The sequence below is a fragment of the Anabrus simplex genome, chromosome 3 (assembly GCF_040414725.1).
Source record: "Anabrus simplex isolate iqAnaSimp1 chromosome 3, ASM4041472v1, whole genome shotgun sequence".
NCBI classification, from domain to species: domain Eukaryota; kingdom Metazoa; phylum Arthropoda; class Insecta; order Orthoptera; family Tettigoniidae; genus Anabrus; species Anabrus simplex.
Window position 1 is genome coordinate 181,062,707 of NC_090267.1, and position 24,890 is coordinate 181,087,596.

Below are 24,890 nucleotides of genomic sequence, written 5' to 3' on the forward strand. Positions count from 1 at the left end.
TGGGTCAACGAATAGCAGAGATTCTGTTAGTGAAATTTGTACTACACACTAACTCTTCTCATGTCGTCTCTCGTCTCCCTCACACCATCAACGGTTCTTCTTCTTCTTCTTCTTCTTTTATGACCCCATAGGACCACTTTAGTCAGTCCGCTGTTCAGGTCTCTTTGAAGGGATTGTTCGGGCTTTGCGGTCCTCCCAGTACTTCTTCAGACGCTCCGATCTTGTGCCCTTTCCTCAGTTGAAAATATGCGTGTTGTTGGTTTGTTTTGTGTAAGGGTAAAGCGGAGGTTTGTATTCTTGAGTTTTGTATTAAATTTTTTATCTTATTTGAGGTGTCTTCTGTTGTAAGGCCTATTTTCTTCAGATCCTCTCTTACTTCTCTGATCCATTTACATCCTGTTGTGGTATTTTTTGAGACGAGATTGTGTTGTACTAGTTGTTTCAGAAGTCTTGAATCCTGCATCCTTATGATATGTCCAAAGAATCCCAGTCTCCTCTTACGCATAGTATCTGTAATGGGTTCTAGCTCTTTGTACACGACTTTGTTAGGTATTAACCGCCCATCTTTCTGGTATTTTTTGTTGATGTAGGTATCAGTGGTTCTATTGTAAGGAAAAGTGCACTTGAATTTGTTTTACGTTATATTTTGTTTCAGAAATGGTATGCGAATAAATATTTTTGTGTTGTGGACAAATCATCTGTGTTTCAATTGTTTCTTATGAGAAAACTTATTTTGATATATGAGCGCTTTGGATTACAAGCATGTTGCCGGAGCAAATTATGCTCGCAATCCAAGGTTCCACTGTATTTGATATAACAACTTGAGTGATACAGTAGGATCATCATTAAATAAGGCTATGACAATAGTGGAATGCAGTGAATTTCTTTTAAGAATGGCTTAGTTGGAATCCTGACTTTTTTCCATATGTTACTCATTTAACTTTGACTATTATTCAAGTGTTACGCAAGAATTTTATTGGAAGGTGTTGGTCACATTTCATGAGATATAGCCATCGTAAATTGAAACATAAGTATATTTTTTTCTTTTTTCTTTTTTTTTTTGCTAATTGCTTTACGTCGCACCGACACAGATATGTCTTATGACGACGATGGGATAGGAAAGACCTAGGAATGGGAAGGAAGTGGCCATGGCCTTAATTAAGGTACAGCCCCAGCATTTGCCTGGTGTGAAAATGGGAAACCACGGAAAACCATCCTCAGGGCTGCCGACAGTGGGGTTCGAACCCACTATCTCCCGATAACTGGATACTGGCCGCATTTAAGCGACTGCAGCTGGAACAACAATAAAGTAATTAATGTGTGTCAGGGTTGAATTCTTCCTATATAATAATTCCACATTATATACGTAGATCTTCGTGACAATGATAGTCATATTTACCGCGTTGATGTGGCGATTTTCATACTTGTTTTAAGAATGAGATAGTCTTCGGCAATATGTGCTTGTATATTTTAGGAAGTGAATTAGGAATGAGCATGGTGCACATGTGATGGATGAATATTGGAAATAGGGTCGTCGATGAAGAGAAAGAATAATGTGTGATGTTTGTGATGTAATAGTTCATTGTGAATTGGGCAATATACAGGGTGTTTACAAATGAATATCGGAGTTTTAACGCCTTATAATATTGAATACGTTAAACTTACAGTTATACGTTATATGTCAAATGAAAGAGCAACTCAAACAGTTTTGTTTGTTGGCACCAGTACGCATGTACGTGCAATGGTTTCGCCGCAATCCGCTAGACAGCGGTAGCAGCAAAGATGGCGACTAGTGAACAGAAAGCTTTTTGTGTTTTGCAGTTTGCAAAGACAGAATCTGTAGTTAATGTGCAACGTGCGTTCCGCATTAAGTTCGGTTGTGATCCTCCAAGTGATAACATTCGCAGATGGTATCATAAGTTTGAAGACACCGGTTGCCTTTGTAAAGGGAAGAGCAAGGGACGACCGAGATTAAGTGAAGAGACTGTTGAGCGAGTGAGAGAGTCATTCACTCGTAGCCCAAAGAAATCAGTCCGGAAGGCTAGTCGTGAATTACAACTTCCTGCGTCGACCGTTTGGAAAGTTGTAAGAAAACGCTTACAGCTACGTCCTTACCGTTAACAGTTATTACAGGCTCTAAAGCCGGCAGACCATAGATTACGTGCCAACTTTGCAAACGACATGTTGTTACATGATTATGAGTTTATGAATCGTGTTGTTTTCAGTGATGAATCGGTCTTTCACCTTAGTGGACATGTAAACACTCATAATGTGTGCATCTGGGACTCAGAAAATCCTCACGAGTTGGTACAAATGCAACGAGATTCCACTAAAGTGAATGTTTTTTGTGCCGTATCCCGGCGAAAGGTTTATGGGCCTTTCTTTTATGGTGAACATACTGTAACTGGTGCTTCTTACCTCGATACACTAGAGCAATGACTCTTCCCTCAGTTGGAAGAAAATGAGCCAGAGAACTTCATTTTCCATCAAGATGGTGCGCCACCTCACTGGCATAACGACGTACTACTACCGCTGTCTAGCGGATTGCGGCGAAACCATTGCACGTACATGCGCACTGGTGCCAACAAACAAAACTGCTTGAGTTGCTCTTTCATTTGACATATAATGTATAACTGTAAGTTTAACGTATTCAATATTATAAGGCGTTAAAACTCCGATATTCATTTGTAAACACCCTGTATAAGGTAATGCAATCTTCGTGAATCCCGATTATATAAGGTTGAAAGAAATAGGATTTGATGTTCGTTATGCGTATGATTTAATGATATTGAGAGCAGGCAGTCATTTTAAAGTTGATGGTTGATATTCAAATGATATTTTGTCAAAAACAGATCAGATGTAAGGCTTTTCAGGCATTTGCTCTATCAACCAGCGTTTCGTCTTAGGTCTGACACTAGACTCATCAGAGTGGGACGTGTCAGACCCTACCCACTGACGCTGGGGTGTATGCAGGTGAACTTATCAGAAGCCCTTTTAAGAGGCACAGTCTGATAACTGCATACGGGAGATAAATCTCCACAATAGAATTATTGCCCGCCTAGCAATTCTAAATGGAAAATTCTAAATTCCCATGGAGAGAATTAGATATTTTTCACCAATAGAGCATGTCAAAAATGTCAAAAACAGATCAGACGTAAGGCTTTTCAGGCGCTTGTTCTATTAACCAGCGTTTCGTATTTACATTCCACTCAGATGAGTCTAGTGTCAGACCTAAGACGAAACGCTGGTTAATAGAGCAAACGCCTGAAAAGCCTTACATCTGATCTGTTTTTGACATTTTTGACATGCTCTATTGGTGAAAAATATCTAATTCCCTCCATGGAAATTTAGAATTTTCCAAATGATATTTTCCCGAAGAATATTGATATGGGTTGTATGAATAATCGTTCATTGCGATAATCCATGATGTGATTTTTAAGCGAATTTCCTGCGTATGTGTAATCAGCTTACTAGTATCTTCAATACCAAATGACACCATTTAGAGGTATGAAATGTGTTGTGAATGGAAGTATCTTAGTGTTATCTAACGTAACGCATTGTTCAGTAATTTACTTGCTGAGTAGTTGTTTCTAGTAGCACATAAAATTTGCATTTTGTACTAGGAATGCAGACATTACAGGAGCCATGGACGATGCCAGATGCTGTGGAATTATCGTAATCCTAAATCATTTATTATTTCTTAATGATGTTGATATTTAGACATTTACTCATCTAGATGCAGCCATCACAGGATTCCAGGGCATGCAGTCTTCTGTTTTACAACCTGATTTATATTATTTTGAGATAAGCCATGATTTATCTTAAAATTATTTACGGTCATGCTGTTAATAGAGATATCACAACGTTGAATGCTGGCTGTCGGAATATTCAAGTTGTTAGTTAGATTTTTAAATGGCGCGATGAATTACGAAAATAATAGAATACTGAAAGATGTGAATTTAGGCCAACAAAGGACAGATACCAACGGATAAATGTTCCAATAATTTTATCTGGTTGATAAAGAAATGAATGATGTAAATAATTAAGAATATAACTTAATTTTAAGCCTTCAGCACTACTGTATTATTCTGGTTTGATGAAATACTTGGGACATGAATTAATGTGAATATAATTATCAAGAACATTTTCATTATTAATTATATTATATTACGATATCTTGGTACGATTTATTATAACCAACAAAAGTGTAGGGACCTTTGATTAATTATCTTAATTAATATTCAATTTTGCTTGTCATCCAGTCATGTTGCTATTCCGATTAACTTGTCAATTAATAATTCGTTAGAAAGATGATTTTTAATAAACAGAATATCCTTCCAAAAGATAACAATTCTCGATATTCTTATTTACAAACTAAGATTTAGAATAGTTCGGATAGTTGTAAGATATACATTTTAGACATTGATAATAGCTCAATAATTAAATTGTGTAAACTGTGACCGGTACTCGCAGAACTTGCATGCTCATGAGTGGAATTTCATAATCTCCGTTGGCTCCAGCCGAGGCATATCATAATAACAAACTTTCTGAACCCTGAGTTAGCGCCCCATGAAAGGTCACAGTATTTTGGAGAGGGCGTCAAGTCCATCAGTTGTAAAATAGTGCGTAAAAACACTATCTCTTGAACATTAGTGGCACCGTGATAGTTGTGGAAACACTCTTGTCCTTAATTTAATGCACATGACTTGGAGTCTTAAATGATATACTTAAAAGGTTCAAATACATGATGCGTATTAACAGAAGCAAACACAGGGTAACTGTTCTGTTTGGCCTATTTTACCGAAGTCCCCCCCCTCACTTAACTTTTTAAGTACAGTAGGGGCCTATATCTTTAAAGGTCTACAAGTCAAAATCGATGACAAATTCAACCAGCCAACTTCCTCTTTCTTTCCTTTGAACAAATCCAAATTCTCCTACTGTACTACCTTCTCCTCCCTAGCTTTCCACTGCGTTCTAGTCTCTGTATTAAATCTTCTCTCTATTCACATATTCTTTTGAATTCATCATCTGCTGAACTAGTAGGCATACAGATCTGCACTACTGTAGTGTCTATCTTGACAACAATAATCCTTTCACTAAGTTGGTTGTAGTAGTTTACCCACTGCCCTATTTTCTTATTCATTATTCAAACAACTCCTGCATTTCCCGTGTTTGAATTTGTGTTGATAATTCTGTAGTCGCTTGACCAATAATCCTGCTCTTCCTGCCAACATGATCCTTTAAAAATTGAAACCTTAGCTAACTTATGTAGATTCCAGAAGGAATAACTACAACTGTATTAACTTAAAATTTAGTTTAATCAACAGGATGAAAAAAAAAAATTAGGCTCTACGGTATCATATTCTAAGGAAAATATAACATTTGTTCTTGCCTCAATCTATTTAAAATAATTTATTTTTCATTGTTTTCATCTTTTGATAGGATAAAAAAATCCCAACCACCACCTTCCTATAAAAATCTATATTACATACTCAGAATCTGACCTGAAAATTATTATGTTTGTACTGTTATATTCTAAATTATTCACTGTAGTACAAGAGAAAGGAATACTCTCCAGAAAGAAACAGATAACCCACTACATAGCCCACCTGGTGGCCATGATTGTTACAGCATCGAGTCTATATGGCCCGACACCATGTTTAGCTGGTTCAAGTCCCATTAGCAGAAAAAAATTCACCACCAGAATGTTGGCCAGCAGGGTAGGAGAGGTGGTGGAATACAGTTTCTAATTACTAGACTGTGTGTTAAAAGCCTGGTTTCAATTTCAAACCTCTCTGCAGTGGTCATATGGAGTGAGCGCCTATGATGCTGTTGATGGTGATTCGTCCATCGGATGGAGACGTAAAGCTTTGAGCAGACTCCTTGATGTTATTCAACAGGAGCAGGCTACATGCCAATATCAGGTTTCACACTATCTCTACCTTATCATCGTCGTCGTCGTCATCATCATCATCATCATCATCCCACATTCAGACGTTCAGGTGGCCCATGGGTGTCAAATAGAAAGACCTGCCCCAGGGGAGCTGAATATGTCCTTGGATACTCCCAATCTAAATGCCATATGATTAAGTACCCACTACGTATGAGAAATCAACCTGTATTTTGTTAACCGGACAGCGTGGAGTGTCGTATAGCACACATCAAGCAGTAGCCGTCTGCTGCTGTGGAGTGACGTGTCTAACATGCATTGCGCCGCATCTGAATTGTCATTCTATCTCGTGAGTTTCCTTTGAACTATGTCCGAGGTCTCTTCATAGCCATCTAGATAAAGCTTTGTTCTTTTGTTTCATATATCTATCAATTCATTTTAATGATTTTTCATCTCGTTATCGATGTGTAAAATTCACTGACTATTCGCTTGTGCACTTTTCCCGCAATGGCGTCTGTAAACAAGGATAATTTTTCTAGCAATGCTATACACGGCATATTAAATGAATATTTTAGTAATTATGAGGATAGTAGCTATAATTTTAGCGATGATTCTGATGACAGTGATGTTGATATTGCCAAATTAGACTGTGATGAGGCTAAAATGATACAGAAGAGACTATTGTTTCCGACTTTTGTGCTAGATGCTGTAGTACTCCATGTAATTTTTACTGGGATGACATGAGTAATTACATAGGAAATAAACATTTTGTGAGGTCTTTTCACCCCAAGGTTTAGCTCTAAATATCATGCAACCAGTAAAGCCTTTCAAACTTTTTTTTTTCTTTTCACTTGAATTCGTCCAGCTGAGTGTAACGGAAACAAATCACTACACTTAGCAGTACATAAAGTCCCGAGGAATGTTATTTCTATTTTGATCTAGGGTAAGCGAATTGATTCAAGTCAATTAAAATGAGATGTATATTACCTTAGCCCTCTCCATGTTGATGGGAATAGTACAGAAAATAAATTTTAGGTCTTACTCTCAAAAAATTGTACCATTGTCATGCCCCTTATTGGATTCATATCTTTAGACAAATGTGAATCCATTTGCAAATTACGTCACTTCAACAACAAAGAGACTAAACACGTTATATATGGTGGACCGAAAAGCTATTTCCAATATAATCAAAATTGGTTGGAAATTAACGGAGATGTGGTATCATAAAACAGTTTGATGCACAGGTATGTTGGCCTTTAAATGCCCAGAGAAAGCTCCTCCTGCATCCAGTGAAGGCTAGATTTTCAAATGCTCTGCTCAGAAGGGTTAAATTTATTCTTTATTCAACACATCTAACACTTTCCAACATCCCTATATTGAAGCTATGTACCGTATTCAAACTGAAAAAGGTGTCCAACAAAGAAGAGATTTAGTACCAATTCACATTAGTTTATGCATAAAACACACACAAATGAAAACATAACACAATGCACAAATCATTTCTGGTTTGTGCATTGAAGCACAAGAAAACCTTTCACACAAGCCTAACAAATAGTTAACCAGATATCCACTGTTTTATAGTAAACATTACAGCTTTTGCACAATCAAAAGTAACAAAAAATAAGAACATATTTTTAGTACTCACTCTAATTTCTTCTGAAGTTCAGTCAGAGTATCTTCCAAATTCAAAATTCTGTTCTCCTTCGCTTTCAGTTCCTGTTCCAATACTGCAACGCGTTCAGTTCTATCATCAAGATTAATCTACAAAACAGGAAGAAAATATGCAGTGAGGAATTTAATGTATATAATATGATAAAGAAGTAAAGTATAAGAAAACCAATATGGGATAATTTTTAGTAATTTTTGGATCCAGTTTCAAATAATAGCCTATAAAAGATAAACAGTAAATTGTAACAAATGATGTATGATATTACAACAATTGTGCCAATACTGACCTATGCTGCTACAAAATCAACAACAGAAGAGAGAACAAAATATCTGAGAAGTCCATAGACTCTAACATTACCTCAACAGATTATGTTTAAGAGTAATGAAATTATTTCAATACATGTAATTGTTGTGCTGCATAGTCCTTTTCTATGTGTTGAGAGGCAGAAAAAGGAGATGAGAGTCATGCTATCTGAAAGTTTGAAAAACTAATCAAGAAGTGTAAGAAAGAAAATGTACTCAGATATGTGCAGACATTGCAGAGACAATTCCATAATTTCCAGTGAACATAATAGTCTATTCTGGAAAAATTCCCAACTGCCTCATCAAGCCCAAGGATTATTTTTCAGAAGAGTGTACCATATAAAGCAGCATACAAAGGAGAAATTTTCTGGAGCAAGGAAAATCATTATTTCATTGAAGGAAATGAACAAAATCCACAACTTGATGATCTAGGCAGGCACAACATTCCCACACATTCTGATCATTTTTATGGTCTTCATGAATGCTGACAGCTAGGTTAATCCTGTAACTAGAAGACAGGGGCCATCCTGCAACTAGAAGACAGGGGTCAAATGGCAGGATTCATATAACAACATGGCTTTTCATACAGTCAAATTTCAAAATTAATTTCCAAATAATTTCAAAATATTGTAAAAACTTATGTTAGAGAGAGGTAAAACATAAAATCAATCACATTAATTTCCTAGAATATTGATATGAAACTGAAAAATAAGACACAAAACGATGTGAGAGGTTATAAGCTCATAGTGTATATCATTTTTACTACTGTATCTCAATGTTGCTCTGTTTGTCTATCTTTCTTTCAGATAAAAATTAACAGACCGATTGATCTCAAATTTGTCAAGATTTTTGCTATTACCTTCAGTTAACAAATGGTGGTGGCAGTGATTATTGTTTTAAGAGGAAGTACAACTAGGCAACCATCTTCTATGTAACACTAATTAGAGATAAAAAATGGAAGGGATCTGACACTTTGAAAAATGAAGGTATTGGCCAAAGGAAGACAACGACCACGAAGGGCGTGAAAATGAAAGACTACCTAGGCCTCCTGTGCTCTAATATCATTGGGGTCAGAAAAGAACAAGAGTTGACCAAGGGAGATCGGATAGGATAGATGAAAGTAAGGAGTCAGTTAACAAACTGGCCACAGAACTTACTATAATGCTGTCTCTTAAGCGGGCTATGAAGTAAATCAGAGGAAAACGTCCACCTCAAATGTTTGAAAGTGAATACACTGCTTAAACATTCAGTCCTACTAACATGCAGCCTACCAAGTATATTTAGAACTCAATTTCCTGGAAGTTTACATGCATTTTATTCCTCACTAACAGTTTTTTTCAAAAATGCTCTTCTGTGTTTTTTTTTTTTTGGTATGCTTTATCTGATGAAAACCAAACTAATGGGTACATCGTTAGTCTAACAAACAAAAGCAGCATACATTTTGATTTAGAATTAAATTTCCATTATGAATACTTGTATGCATTTTTATTGTAATTCACACGATTTGCCAGAAATCTGCACTCTTTTACATATTAAAGGAGCATTTCAGGTATGTGACCCAGGATGGTTGTACATCCAGCATGGAGTTGAAAAAACTGTAGGTAAAATGCATGAACCAATGTTGTAAAAATCTCTAAGATTTTCTGAAACTGAACAACTGGGTACACAGTAAGGAATAGAATTTAATATCAATTACGTGAAATACGCTACAATAGACTGTACCATCACATCACTTAAATGGTTTAAGAAATCACATGCACTTCTTCAATAGAGGTGTGAGCTGGTATTAGTTGAAATTGATATCAAACTGGAAAGAATTCCACACGCAGAAAACTAGTCTAATATAGACATTATATGGGCTTTTGGGCTCATGCCACGTTAAGAAAACAGGGTGAAACTCTTGATGTAGACTTCTCCAAGTCTTCCTCTTGAATAGTCGAGATTTTCTTCTGAAGATGTGGAGCAAAGTTCTCAGCGAAACGTAAAGAGTTTCAACTTGTTTTCTTGACATGGCAAAAGCCCAAAAGCTCATATCATGTCTACAAGTATGGGCCATGAAAGCATCAATGTTAATATTAGTCTAATATACATCTTTCTCTTCTGAATGTTTTTCATTTTGAGTTATTTAATCTCTCACATACTTTTATGACTTCCATTTCAGTTTCATATCAGTATTCTAAATAACTGATTGTAAATAACAAATGCTTTATTTCTACCTAACAATTGCTTTTAATTTCTTTAATTGACCATCTGCCCCATTAATTTGAAACTGTATTAAGAGCTGATGGATTGAAAAGTCCAAGTTATTATACTGTATTCATTCAATTGGGTAACACTGAACAAACCATCTAATGTAAAAAGTGTGATTGAAATAGGACAGGGCTCTGGCCCACTTTTCTGTGTGTTACCTGTCAAATGAGAAGTTCCATGGACACTGGATCTGGCAACTCCTCTTTAGCCTCTGCAAAGTCCTGATCTCACAACACAAGAGAACTCATCATGGAGTAGCACTGACAGGTAGGTTAACTTACAATGCCACACACACAAAAAGTGAACAAGAAAATATAGTACATGAAGCCCTCCTCTCAGTCACACTTCCAATGCTGGAAGGAATGTCAGAACGAACTTCAAGGAGCATAAATTTGTATGGAACACAGACCCTTTGGATCACTAACTAGGTAAGTTCATTACAGGTCTGTGATAGGGGTACATGTACATCCAGACATACTATAAATTCCAAGTATCACAAATAAGGTTTCAAAGAAGTATGCAAGATTAAACAAGAATTAGAAACAATATCAGAAGAAAGCTCCATGTAGAAAAACTAAGAGACTAGATAGGAATGGGCTTGGCTAAATGGTTCTTTTAGTGAAGAGGGTGCAGGAAGGTGGGATCTTAAGAGAGGGTAAAGAGCAGAGATTTGAGGCTACTGGTTGATAAACAGCTGAAAGTCACGAATAAGGAACTGCTGTGCCGTATGAAAAAGGAGATGGAAATATTCAGGGCCATCAAGAGGAGAAAGCTTGAATATTTCGACCATGTCATGTGTAATAATAAAAACAGCTTTCTATACATCCAATGGAAAAAATGAAGGCAAATGGGTCCAGGTTGCACAAGGACATCTTGGCCAGGGAATCTCCAGCACTGATTCCAGTTCAGTACAAGTTCACTGCTCTGCAGGCTACAGATAAAGTGTACGACATGCTAGTGTTGCAGTGGTGGTAATTATTGTTCTAAGGAAAAATACAATGAGATAATCAACTCTGCAGATCTAAGAGGAAGAGCTAAAGGGAAGACTGACGGAGAGGCAGCAGTAGATTAATGAGGATGTGGAAGTCAGCTCATGGAGGTGGAAAGAATATTTTGAGAAGAGTAGCAGAAAAAGAGGGCTTGATGTTCAACTGCCTGACTCAGGAGATTTCTGAACAGATGAAGAGGACGAGGAGAAGAGGGAAGAAAAGCAATGGAAAGGTGTATACAATGGACATATCACCTTATGCTCTAGCAATTTGAATATCAAATCTTCCTTACCACCAAACCATCTTTTTCCTGATCCAGTTGAGCAAGTTGGCCCCTCAGAATAGTACGATCATTTTTCAAATTGGAAACTTCTCTGTCCAAACAAGCTCTATCTCTCTCCAACTCACGAATACGATCTTGGGCAGAGGTCAGCTCCAACTCAGATTGTGTGAGTTGTCCCTGGCAGTCACCTAGAGCTCGTTCACATTGTTCATGCAGTGATCTGTGGCAATACATTAGTTCATTAGTCTTCTATTGTTAAACTTAAACATCCAAGAATAAAAATACTCGTTAAATATCTCTCCATAAAATTTCTTACTTGATTTGGTTGTACAGCATTCGCTGCTGGGACAGTTCAGCCTGTGATGAATGTAACTGGTCACGGTAACCCCGTACCTGCTCCTCCATACTGCTGATGGCTGCCTTGAGCGAGCCCTGACATGTCAATAGTTCTCTACGTTCTGCCTCCAATCTACGCACCCGATCTTCACTCTCAATTATTGTCTTCTCTAGTCGTGCATGTTCAGTCACCTGTGTCTCTGTAGCAATCTATAAAACATCCATATAGTCAAATAAGAAACTTTTAAAAAAGTAGTTTGTTCAACATCAACGTCACCATCATAATCAATCAATAATCAATCAATTACCATTTAGGGCAGTCGCCCAAGTAGTAGATTCCCTGTCAGTTGTTTACCTAGTCCTTTTCTTAAAAATAATTTCAAAGAAGTTGGAAATTTATCGAATATCTTCCTTGGTAAATTATTCCAATCCCTAACTCCTCTTCCTATAAAGAAATATTTGCCCCAATATGTCCTCTTGAATTCCAACTTGATCTTCATATTCCTTTAAGGTATACCACTTAGAAACCTACACTAACAAGAAACACACTCGGGTTCAAACAAGCAGAATCGCACGAGGATGCAGTTGAAGGTTATGCCATGTTTTATTATGTCCTTGATTATGAACAAATATAAATACCTCTCACAAAATGGAAGGGTTGTGATGTTAGATCGCAGTGATGATCATGATAAGCAGTACACTCCTTAAGATATAAGATTTTCAGAAAACCTATCCAAACAGTCGCTACAATCCATCAAGATTCTTCACATTCTCAAATTCACAAACAAGAAGAGTACAACAACATGGTGTACTGAGCCCTCATTGTTCCAATGTCAAAAAGAGACCTCAAAAATGAGTTGAACACTATTCATAACATAGCTAAATCTAATGGAAACAACAGTTTCTTTATTGAAAGAATAATCAATAAATATAAATATTGCCCCTCAACCACTCTGAAAAAAGATAAACAAAACAACTCCTCATTTTCTACCTTGACGTTCAACAAACAAATCTAGAAAGTCACCAACATCTTTAAAAAGCACGATGTAAAAGTAGTTTTCAAAACCAATAATAGGAATGCAGAAATCTTACATAATGCCACATCCATAAACAAGTTCAATAGTTTTCCAAAATCAGGAGTATACAGGATTATTTGCAACAGTTGTAATTCCTCTTACGTTAGACAGACTGGGAGGAGCTTTAATATAAGGTACTTGGAACACGTTAATGTCCTGAAGTACAATAAATTTTCAGCTGTAGGATAGCATATGCATGACTATAATCACAAATTCACAGACATAAAACAAGATATGGAAATTCTCAAAATCATCAACAAAACACCCCTCCTTAACATTACAGAAAGCTGCTTCATACATATAGATCAATATTTTAACCCAAATTATGACCTTAATGACATTTCAGAAAAGCCAAATATCCTGTTTGACCTTCTAAGTCCCTTTTTTAGAAACGTCAAACCAAGAAGTCGTAATTCAGTTTTTCACACTATTCACAGCACCTTTCCTCAGCAGTCATCTGTTTTTCTACATCCTCCGGCCCCACCATAATCCTCCCCTTTCCCTCTCTCCCCTTTCCTTTCCCCGCCCTCTTCCTTTTCTTTGAATCTCACAACCGTTAGTACAAGGCACACAACAGGAGGAACGAAAGGTAGGTCTCATATAACTTGTGCCATCTGATTAGCACTCTCTCTCCCTCAGTTCATTCATTTTGTCTATCATTTATTCAGGTTAACTTCATGGACACCGCGTTGAATTGTGAATGTCTACCATCTAGAAATTAAGAACATGCCAGTTATTTTGTGGCCATTGTTGAACAGCAATGAACAGAAATCAGTGAAGCAACGTAAGTACTTGTTATCATTTAATTTTGTCTTATCATGTTGGGTACACAAAAACATTTAAAGAACTTAAGTGTTTATGCAAAGCAAATTATTGCATGTAGCTTTCTTATTTAAAAATTACAAAAATATTTAGGCCTATGAAGAAATGGACTATGAGGAAGATTTATGGTCCTTTACATTTCCTGATTTAAATTGTATTATTTTGTTAAGTATAGAAAAGGATGTGGAATTGTTATACAAGACTTGTGAGGCACGGTGTGCCACGTGTAAGTGACCCTTTCCTGTTGTTTTGTAATATCCGCGAAGATGCGAATTCAGCAGAAAGGATTATTCTGGAAGAATATTATCATTGGCCAAAATTCAAGTGTTTTTATTGGCCAGTATATCACGATTTTTAATTGGTGAATGTGGCAAACTGGAGTGTTGCTATTGGTTATTTGTAATCACTCTATTTCCTGTTTGTGGCTCCTTGCGTATGGAAGTTACTTTGTCCAGGTCTTTGAATTTGGAGCACTACAGCGGGCGGATGCGTTTTGCGTCCGTCCCGCAATGGGTCTTCAGCCGGCCAAGGTAAGCGCTATTTTTGCCTTATGTTATTTAAATGCATTTTTGTGTTTTGGACTATTCCCACTTAATGTAACTTCAGTAATTATGTAGAATATCATCCTTTGTGCCGGAGTTCTCTCTAGTTTTCCACGTTTTCCAAAATAGAGCATTTATATGACTTAGTGATTATGCTAGTCCACAACGTGTTGTTTTCAGAGGCAGACCTTCTTTTCTAAATCCAGTTGTAATTGTAAGTAACTGTAACACTTTCTTGAATAGTGTAATTAATATTGTTTCATTTGAGGTTGCCTCCTTTCATTCTGTAAATTTAACTTTAATGTGAACCTCTTGTGTCGAAGTTTTCATTCTGTAAATTTAACTTTAATGTGAATCTCTATGTCAAAGTTTGTTTGTGACCGAAGAGCTTAATTGTTTCCCTTGCTCATCTTTTGCTTTGTACCTCAAGTATCAGTTAATCCGCAGTTCATTTACTTGTTCATTTATTTCTTTGTTTATAATTGTATGTTCATTTTCTCAATAATTATTTGTCTGTTGGGTGTATTATTGTAAGTCTTTTCTCCCCCATAACATCATACGTTCTCATGGACCTCATAGGGCTTCCAACACCTTCCACTCTCCTGTCTTAGTTGTCATTTTTAGGCCTGTAAGTGTTCCCTTGTATTTGATTTAATATTGCATACCGAAAGATACTCGTCATGTTTCCATGGTCTGATGTGAATTCTCTGCCGCGGCGCCATTGTACTATTTCTTTATTCATATTATTAAGTGTCTATATTATCTATTTACTACCGGTATTACTTTTTTATTATTATTATTACTATTCTATGATATTCTATTTATTATTCTTGGTTGTGTACTCTCGAATACCATCACATATTTAACCATTTCTTTGTGTGCTGTCCTTGATTCAACCACTGACCATGTCCAACAGAGGAACTTTTCAGCATTTTCATGATAATTTAAAAACACAAAAATAATTTAATATAATGGAATCCACCTTTTCAATACATACAAAACTGTTGCAAATAAATTATATTACAACTTTTTTATTACTAAAAAGGTACCGGTTTTGACATGTTTTCAATGTCGTCATCCTTACGTAAAATCAAGCAAGAGAATAAATTCACCAATAGCAACAATACACATATGCTAGGTTAAATTCGTATAATGACACATTTAAAATAGTTCATATAAAATATCTGAGGACTGCTACGTGTTGGCGGCTTAATAGTCTTGTATTGTTTTGGTACATGAGTTGAGGCACTTTCTGTAACTTGAGCTTTGGTATGATAAAACTTTATGAACATGTTAAAATCTTGACAAGTACCTTATTCATAGAAAAATACAGCACTGGGGAAAAATCTGAGCACTGTTGTTGGCATGGTTTTCTTATCTTAAAGTTGTTCTATGTGCGTCAGAAGGTGGTTTTTAGTGTACATGTAGGTCCTAGGATGATATGTAGGACTGAGGTTCCTCAGTTCAAGCGGAACGGGAACCTAGAGAAAATGGAGAGCTGATTTTAATATGGAGTTCTGTAACGGGCAAGTCAAATGAAGCAAAGGTATAGAAAGTTAAAGTGTGAGAACTCACCTTGCCGCAGCGTGCCAGGAAGCTTACTCTATGGAGAGGAGTTGACAACTGGAGCAGGTTTGTGGGTAGAGGTAGTTGGGAGAGGGGAGGAATAGAAGGGAGGGGCTTGGAGAGGAAACGCCTATGGGGGAGGTGTTGGGGGCGGGTCTGGAGGGCTATGCGGTGGGAAAGTGTAGCAAGGTAGGGTGTTATGTAATGCATGGAATATCGAACGCTTTCTCGTAAACTGAACATCTTTAAGAACCCTAATAATAAAGTTGTAAAGAACCTTCGGTTTCTCAGAAATTTCATTTAAGTTTAAATTGGGGTTGAAAAACATATCGAGGTGTATGAAGCAATTTTCGGTGACATCTAGGAGAGGGCCTTTTCCTAAGGTTCTGAGAATCTTCAAGTCTTGGTCTATGGTGGTAAAAGTATGTTTTGCATCATGCATATGTTGGCCCACTGCCGAAAACCTATTGTATTTAATAGCATTGACCTGTTCTATGTACCTGATTTTGAAGTTTCGTCCGGTCTGTCCAATGTACGTGGAATTGCAGTTATTGCAACTAAACCCGTATACCCCTGACCTCAAGAAGGTGTTATTTTTGTTTATTGTGTTAGAGTTGTGTATTATTTCAACATTCCTTTTGTTAGTACGAAAGGATATCTTGACATTATGCTTCTTAAAGATGCTGGTGACACTGTAAACGTTTCCGTTGAAAGTGAAGGTAGAATATTTGATAGGGTTGGGTTTTTTTTTTTTCCTAATGTTGTATTTAGTCGATGGTTGAATTTATTTATTATTCTTTCTATGAAACAGTCGTCGTATCCATTGAATTTGGCAATGGAATGGATGGTGTCTAATTCTTTCTTTAAGTTTATTTTTGACACTGGTATTTTAAATGTGCGGTCGACCATGCTGTTATAAGTAGCGCATTTTTGTGTGTGAGGGTGTGTAGAGTCCTGTCTTATGGTTGTAGCAGTTTGTGTGGGTTTTCTATATATACTGTATATTAGGGAGGATGGAAGTCTGCTTATCGTGAGGTCTAGGAAGTTAATTTGTTTGTTGGATTCCGACTCAAGGGTGAATTTAATTTCTTGGTCTACATTGTTGAGATTGTCATGAGTAGAGGTAGCATTAGTACTACTATTGTCTAATATTACCAAAGTATCATCGATGTAACTAGAAAAAAATAGAATATTAGAAAAAGTGTCATCGTTGTCAATTATTGTATGTTCTAAGAAATCTAGATATATTTCCGCTAAGATCCCCGAATTGCAATTAATCAACTTCATTTTCCGTATCAAAATTTAATTACTAAGTTTTACAATATTTAAAATTCTTCCACCGTTTTGACACTTTTTTTGCCTTTTGGCAAAGTTTTCATTTGTCAACAGTACATGTTTCGTTCCTTATTTAGGAACATCCTCAGCTGTTATTGTAGCTTAGGTGAATTATTAAGATTTAAAACACGCTATTTTTGCAGGTACGGTACATTGATTCACTTAAAAACTAATAAAAATACCAATTAAATTAAATGATATTAAAAACAATGTAGGGGTTAGTGTGTTAATGATATGAGAGCGGATGATTACATAGTTGGTCAGCTTAAAAATTATGTCTATTCATTTGAATAGTTGTTAAAAATTTTTTCATCTTGTTACATTGAAATGTCTGTTTGCGGTTAAAAGCCTTAAAAAATGTTTGACTGTAACATTGTTCAATTTATGGAATGTTTTATCTTCTGTTCCTTCCAGGTAAGTTGTTATATATTATGAGTTTGCTTATGGTGCCTTTGATTGAGTCTAATGTGGAACTTTGAAGCTGATTGCTGAACAATATTTGTGAAGGGAGCTTCGTTTCAATTTCTGAAATGAAATAAAATAAGGAAATGGAAATTTGTTTTTTAAAAAAAACATGTGTCTTTACATAATAACTAAATGTATAAAAAAGTTATTTACCTTGCTATGTTAGACTCCAATTCTACTGTGACCCTGGAGGGATGTTTGTTGCTGCTTTGCGTCTTGTATAGTAATGGTGTGTGCGTTCCGTTGTATGCTCTTCCTTACAGGGAGGCAAGGTTGCGGAGAGGGGAGGGGGCGTGTCGGTTACTGTCACGGCATCAACTTTAGATGGGCTAGGGAGAGGGGATGTACAAAATGGCGGAGGTTCGGTCTTATTTATCCTTTTACTTTTTGTATTGTGTCTTTTGCCTAAAATTTCAAGACTTGATAGTGTCCCTTCAAATACAGGATTTCTCATGTCAATAGTTTCATTTAGGTTATTGTCCTGATTGCTTTTTTGTTCTAAATAAATGTATAGATTTTCTAATGTGTTGAAGAGAGCTCCTTTGTTTATTTTATGCAATATAGTTAAATCCTGCTCTATGGTTGTAAATTGATGTCCGGTTGAACTCATGTGTTGTCCCATCGCGGAAATTTTTTTATGTCTTTCAGCGTCGACATGCTCCTGGTATCTTACAGTAAAACTCATTGCACCCAGAATCGCAAAAACGGTCAGCTTATTACAGTTACATATATAGAGCGTTTAATATACCCCTTACACACACAGAAAGAGAAAAAGAACTGCTCTTTATTCGCAAACAAGCCCAATACAACGGTTTTGAACCAAAAATAATAAACAAAATAATCGGTAAATTCAAACAGAAATTACAAACTAACCTAAAACCCGAAACAAAAAAGAAAGACAAATACGCCAAGTTCACGTTCAATAACCCTAATTTATACACAGTAACCAATTTGTTTAGAAAATATAATTATAAGATCGCATATTCAACCAGCAATAACACAAAGCATAAATTATTTAATTACAATAGTTTTCATTCCCTAGGAAAAAACAAACATTCTGAATCAGGAGTTTATAAATTGAAGTGTCACCAATGTAAAAAAAGTTATGTCGGACAAACAGGGCGCAGTTTTACTGTAAGATACCAGGAGCATGTCAACGCTGAAAGACATAAAAAAAATTCCACGATGGGTCAACACATGAGTTCAACCGGACATCAATTTACAACCATAGAGCAGGATTTAACTATATTGCATAAAATAAACAAAGGAGCTCTCCTTAACACATTAGAAAATCTATACATTTATTTAGAACAAAAAAGCAATCAGGACAATAACCTAAATGAAACTACTGACATTAGAAATCCTATATTTGAAGGGACACTATCAAGTCTTGAAATTTTAGGCAAAAGACGCAATACAAAAAGTAAAAGGATAAATAAGACCGAACCTCCGCCATTTTGTACATCCCCTCTCCCTAGCCCCTCTAAAGTTGATGCCGTGACAGTAACCGACATGCCCCCTCCCCTCTCCGCAACCTTGCCTCCCCATAAGGAGGAGCATACAACGGAACGCACACACCATTACTATACAAGACACAAAGCAGCAACAAACGTCCCTCCAGGGTCACAGTAGAATTGGTGTCTAACATAGCAAGGTAAAGAACTTTTTTTATACATTTAATTATTATGTAAAGACACATGTTTTTTTTAAAAACAAATTTCCATTTCCTTGATTTTATTTCATTTCAGAAATTGAAATGAAGCTCCCTTCACAAAAATTGATCAGCAATCAGCTTCAAAGTTCCACATTAGACTCAATCAAAGGCACCATAAGCAAACTCATAATATATAACAAGTTACCTGGAAGGAACAGAAGATAAAACATTCAATAAATTGAACAGTGTTACGAAGTCAAACATTTTTTAAGGCTTTTAACTGCAAACCATATTTTAATGTAACAAGACGAAAAATTTTTTAACAACTATGCAAATGAATAGACATAATTTTTAAGCTGACCAACTATGTAATCATCCGCTCTCATATCATTAACACACTAACCCCTACATTGTTTTTAATATCATTTAATTTAATTGGTATTTTTATTAGTTTTTAAGTGAATCAATGTACCGTACCTGCAAAAATAGCGTGTTTTAAATCTTAGCAATTCACCTAAGCTACAATAACAGCTGAGGATGTTCCTAAATAAGGAACGAAACATGTACTGTTGACAAATAAAAAATTTGCCAAAAGGCAAAAAAAGTGTCAAAACGGTGGAAGAATTTTAAATATTGTAAAACTTAGTAAGATCCCCGAAGCCGGTGACCCCACTGCCAGTCCATCCTGTTGATATATGATGGTGTCAAGGATAAAGAAGTTATTATTGATTACTAATTTCAGGACCTTCATGAAGTCTTGGATCTCAAGTTTGCTTAGGGAACTGTGTGTATTTAGATTTCTTTCAATGATGAGAATTAATTTTTTGGTGTTGATACTTGGATACAAATTAGTAATGTCAAATAAGTGGATGGATTAATGGGGTTATATTTCAAAGTTATCTAATTTCTTGATCAGCTCTATAGTGCTTTTTACAGATTTATTTGACAAAAACCTCCAGCTGTTCTTTAAGAATTTCTGAATGAACTGAGAAAGTTTATAAAGTGGGCTAGGTCTACAGTTAATAATTGGGCGGATGGGGGCACCGGCCTTGTGGATCTTTGGGAATGCTTTGGCAGTGGGCAGACCCGGATTCATGTTGTAAAGTTTTGCTTTTTCCTTCTTTCCAAGACTTTTCAGTGAAAAGAAACGAGGAGTTTTTCAGAGTTTGTTTTAAATGACGTTGGATTTGCTGGGTAGGAATTTTCTTCACTATAGAAAAGGAACTATTATTTTAAAAAGTCTTTTGTTTTATTTATGCACTCATCTTTGTCCATAATGACGGTTGTATTCCCTTTGTCCACATTAGTGATGATACAGAACGGCCATGAAGTTCTGATCTTTAGATGACACAGCTTACCAGGCAAAATCAAAGGCCCATCATTACATGGGACTTAAAATCAAGGTTGCAAAATTGAGCAAGGATATGGATTTTTTTTAAGCAATGTATAATACATAATTTAACACCAAATTTTCTCAAAACTAACGTAAAAAAACATCAGAATAGTCCCCAACATTAGAATACTCAAATCAGTCAACAAAATCTGATTAAAAAATGAAATTAAGCTTTTGTATAAGGAGAAATCATTTTTAAACAACCGACTTCACGAGACTCACCTTGAAGCAGCTTGCTTGCTTAACAGCACTCAATGGAATTTGTTTCAGACCCAGAGTTAATAACAGATTATTTGAGGTCTTATCTAAAAAACAGCTAACTCTCGAGAGGAAACTTAATACACTCAAAAATAACTCAGCTTTTAATCACGACATTGCAAGAGTACCCAAAAAATCCTTGATCCCTTTGATCAATTTCTTCCCCCGGTAGTTAACTTATAAAAAACACAACTAAATGATGAAGAAAACGCAATCCTTGCAAAATGCCCTAAACACAACTCGCCCAATTTTAATAAAGTGAACATAGCTTCAAATTTAGTCACAGAATCAGCAGTCACCATTAATAAAATGCCTCTAGATTTACAAGACGCAGTAAGACTAGACGTAAAAAGGAAACTGAGTAAAATACACACCTCCAAAAATAAAATGATATCCCCTATTAAAAAAAATAAATAATAATAATAATAATAATAATAATAATAATAATAATAATAATAATAATAATAATAATAATAATAATAATAATTTAATTATTGAATTAATTAATCAATCATTTAATTTATTATTATTATTATTATTATTATTATTATTATTATTATTATTATTATTATTATTATTATTATTATTATTATTATTATTATTATTATTATTATTATTATTATTATTCTTTTGTTGAACGGGAACAGGTCCTTAAGCTTAAAAAGAAAATCAAGGATAATAGCCTCATGATCACTAAAGCAGACAAAGGGAATAGACCGTCATTATGGGCAAAGAAGAGTACATAAATGAAACAAAAGACTTTTTTTAATAATAGTTCCTTTATAGTGAAGAAAGATCCTACCCAGAAAATCAAACATCATTTAAAACAAACCGTAAAAAACTCCTTGTTTCTTTTCACTGATCAGGAAAAAGCAAAACTTTACAACATGAATCCAGGTCTGCCCACTGCCAAAGCATTCCCAAAAATCCACAAGACCGGTGACCTCATCTGCCCAATTATTAATTGTAGGCCTAGTCCACTTTATAAACTTTCTCAGTTCATTCAGAAATTCTTAAAGAACAACTAGAGGTTTTGTCAAATAAATCTGTAAAGAAAACACTATAGAGCTGAACAAGAAATTAGATAACTTTGAAATACAACCCCATTAACCCATCCACTTGTTTGACATTACTAATATGTATCCAAGAATCGACACAAAAAAATTAATTCTCGTCATTGAAAGAAATCTAAATACACACAGTTCCCTAAGCAAACTTGAGTTCCAAGAATTCATGAAGGTCCTGAAATTAGTAATCAATAATAACTTCTTTATCTTTGACAGCATCATATAACAACAGGATGGACGGGAATGGGGTCACCGGCTTCGGGGATCTTAGCGGAAATATATCTAGATTTCTTAGAACATACAATAATTGACAATCATGACACTTTTTCTAATATTCTATTTTGGTCTAGATACGTCGATGATACTTTGGTAATATTAGACAATAGTAGTACTAATGCTACCTCTACTCATGACAATCTCAACAATGTAGATCCAGAAATTAAATTCACCCTTGAGTCGGAATCCAACAAACAAATTAACTTCCTAGACCTCACGATAAGCAGACTTCCATCCTCCCTAACATACAGTATATATAGAAAACCCACACAAACTGCTACAACCATAAGACAGGACTCTACACACCCTCACACACAAAAATGCGCTACTTATAACAGCATGGTCGACCGCACATTTAAAATACCAGTGTCAAAAATAAACTTAAAGAAAGAATTAGACACCATCCATTCCATTGCCAAATTCAATGGATACAACGACTGTTTCATAGAAAGAATAATAAATAAATTCAACCATCGACTAAATACAACATTAGGAAAAAAAAACCCAACCCTATCAAATATTCTACCTTCACTTTCAATGAAAACGTTTACAGTGCCACCAACATCTTTAAGAAGCATAATGTCAAGATATCCTTTCGTACTAACAAAAGGAATGTTGACATAATACACAACTCTAACACAATAAACAAAAATAACACCTTCTTGAGGTCAGGAGTATACGGGTTTAGTTGCAATAACTGCAATTCCGCGTACATTGGACAGACCGGACGAAACTTCAAAATCAGGTACATAGAACAGGTCAATGCTATTAAATACAATAGGTTTTCGGCAGTGGGCCAACATATGCATGAAGAGAAACATACTTTTACCACCATAGACCAAGACTTGAAGATTCTCAGAACCTTAGAAAAAGGCCCTCTCCTAGATGTCACCGAAAAATTGCTTCATACACCTCGATCAGTTTTTCAACCCCAATTTAAACTTTAAATGAAATTTCTGAGAAACCCAAGGTTCTCTACGACTTTATTATTATGGTTCTTAAAGATGTTCAGTTTACGAGAAAGCGTTCGATATTCCATGCATCACATAACACCCTACCTTGCTACACTTTCCCACCGCATAGCCCTCCAGACCCGCCCCCAACACCTCCCCCATAGGCGTTTCCTCTCCAAGCCCCTCCCTTCTATTCCTCCCCTCTCGCAACTACCTCTACCCACAAACCTGCTCCAGTTGTCAACTCCTCTCCATAGAGTAAGCTTCCTGGCACGCTGCGGCAAGGTGAGTTCTCACACTTTAACTTTCTATACCTTTGCTTCATTTGACTTGCCCGTTACAGAACTCCACATTAAAATCAGCTCTTCATTTTTTCTAGGTTCCCGTTCTGCTTGAACTGAGGAACCTCGGTTCTACATATCATCCTAGGACCTACATGTACACTAAAAACCACCTTCCGATGCACATGGTACAATTTTAAGACAAGAAAACCATGCCACCAACAGTGCTCAGATTTTTCCTCAGTGCTGTATTTCTCTATAAATAAGATACTTATCAAGATTTTAATGTGTTCATAAAGTTTTATCATACCAAAGCACAAGTTACAGAAAGTGCCTCAACTCATGTACCAAAACAATACAAGACTATTATGCCACCAACACGTAGCAATCCTCAGATATTTTATATGAACTATTTTAAATGTGTCATCATACGAATTTTACCTAGCATGTGTGTATGGTTGCTATATGTGAATTTATTCTGCTGCTTGGTTTTACGTAAGGCTGATGATGACATTGAAAACATGTCGAAACTGGTACCTTTATAATAATAAAAATGTTGTAATATAATTTATGTGCAACAGTTTTGTATGTATTGAAAAGGTTGATTCCATTTATTAAATTACTTTTGTGATTCTGTGTTCAATACGGAATGACCATGAAGTTCTTAACTTTAGATCTTAACAACAAGTACTAATGGAACATTTTAACATGATGCAACGCATCTAAGAATTTTAGAACCTGATTTTAATATTGTCATATTTTACATGTTGTGCACATAGTTCATCCCAGATTTTTTAACTCTTTTTAATGTCATTTGTGTGTGTTTGTACATTTGTTTTAGTCACTGGATGTGTTTGTACAGTTTTGCATTACGGCCAATGATGGCCAGCCAAGGACAAAACTAGTTCCTAGATTAGAAATGTAACGTAAATATTGCATAATATAGTACTGAAAAGGTGGACCATTATGACGTAAGTTTAGTTATTATTGTGATCACAATTCAATACAGATCAAAACCTTGAAGTTTATATCCTATGAATATGTTGTCTGACATTCCTCCTCTGTGATTCCTGGGCTGGACATAAGGATGAATGCATACTTCAAGGTGCCTCCGGCAGAATTCAACCCCCAGATGTGAATATATTTAGACAATATAAAATTTACACCAAAAGGATCACAGATGACATGTTTCAACAAGCCACAACCAAAATTACATGATAGGCTATTCATTCTCAAAATACACTAAGTAATATACAATCAATTGTCTGCAGAGATCTAACAGTCTGCTGCATTATGCATGGCAGTCAGCTGGATAACATAGTGACAAGCTTGTGCAGATGTTCAAAAATGTCATCAACGTGGCTTGCAACATAAACGTTCTTCGCAAGAGCTCATTCGATGAGTGTATCGATGTTTCATTTATCATCTGTGCATTTTGTGGTAATGGTTATTGGCTTTATCATTTTATAGAACGCCTTCACAT

At 35.8% G+C, this 24,890-nt stretch overlaps 1 protein-coding gene across 1 annotated transcript in view; it reads right to left on the bottom strand.

The window, feature by feature from the left end:
- Positions 1-24,890, bottom strand: part of LOC136866120 (centrosomal protein of 135 kDa) — a 670,869-nt gene that overhangs the window by 426,914 nt on the left and 219,065 nt on the right. Inside the window, exons 13-15 of the mRNA XM_067142807.2 lie at positions 11,700-11,929; positions 11,393-11,603; positions 7,536-7,651 (exon numbers count right to left, since the gene is read on the bottom strand). Of these exons, the coding sequence (XP_066998908.2) occupies positions 7,536-7,651; positions 11,393-11,603; positions 11,700-11,929 (557 nt within the window). The remainder of the gene's footprint in view (positions 1-7,535; positions 7,652-11,392; positions 11,604-11,699; positions 11,930-24,890) is intronic.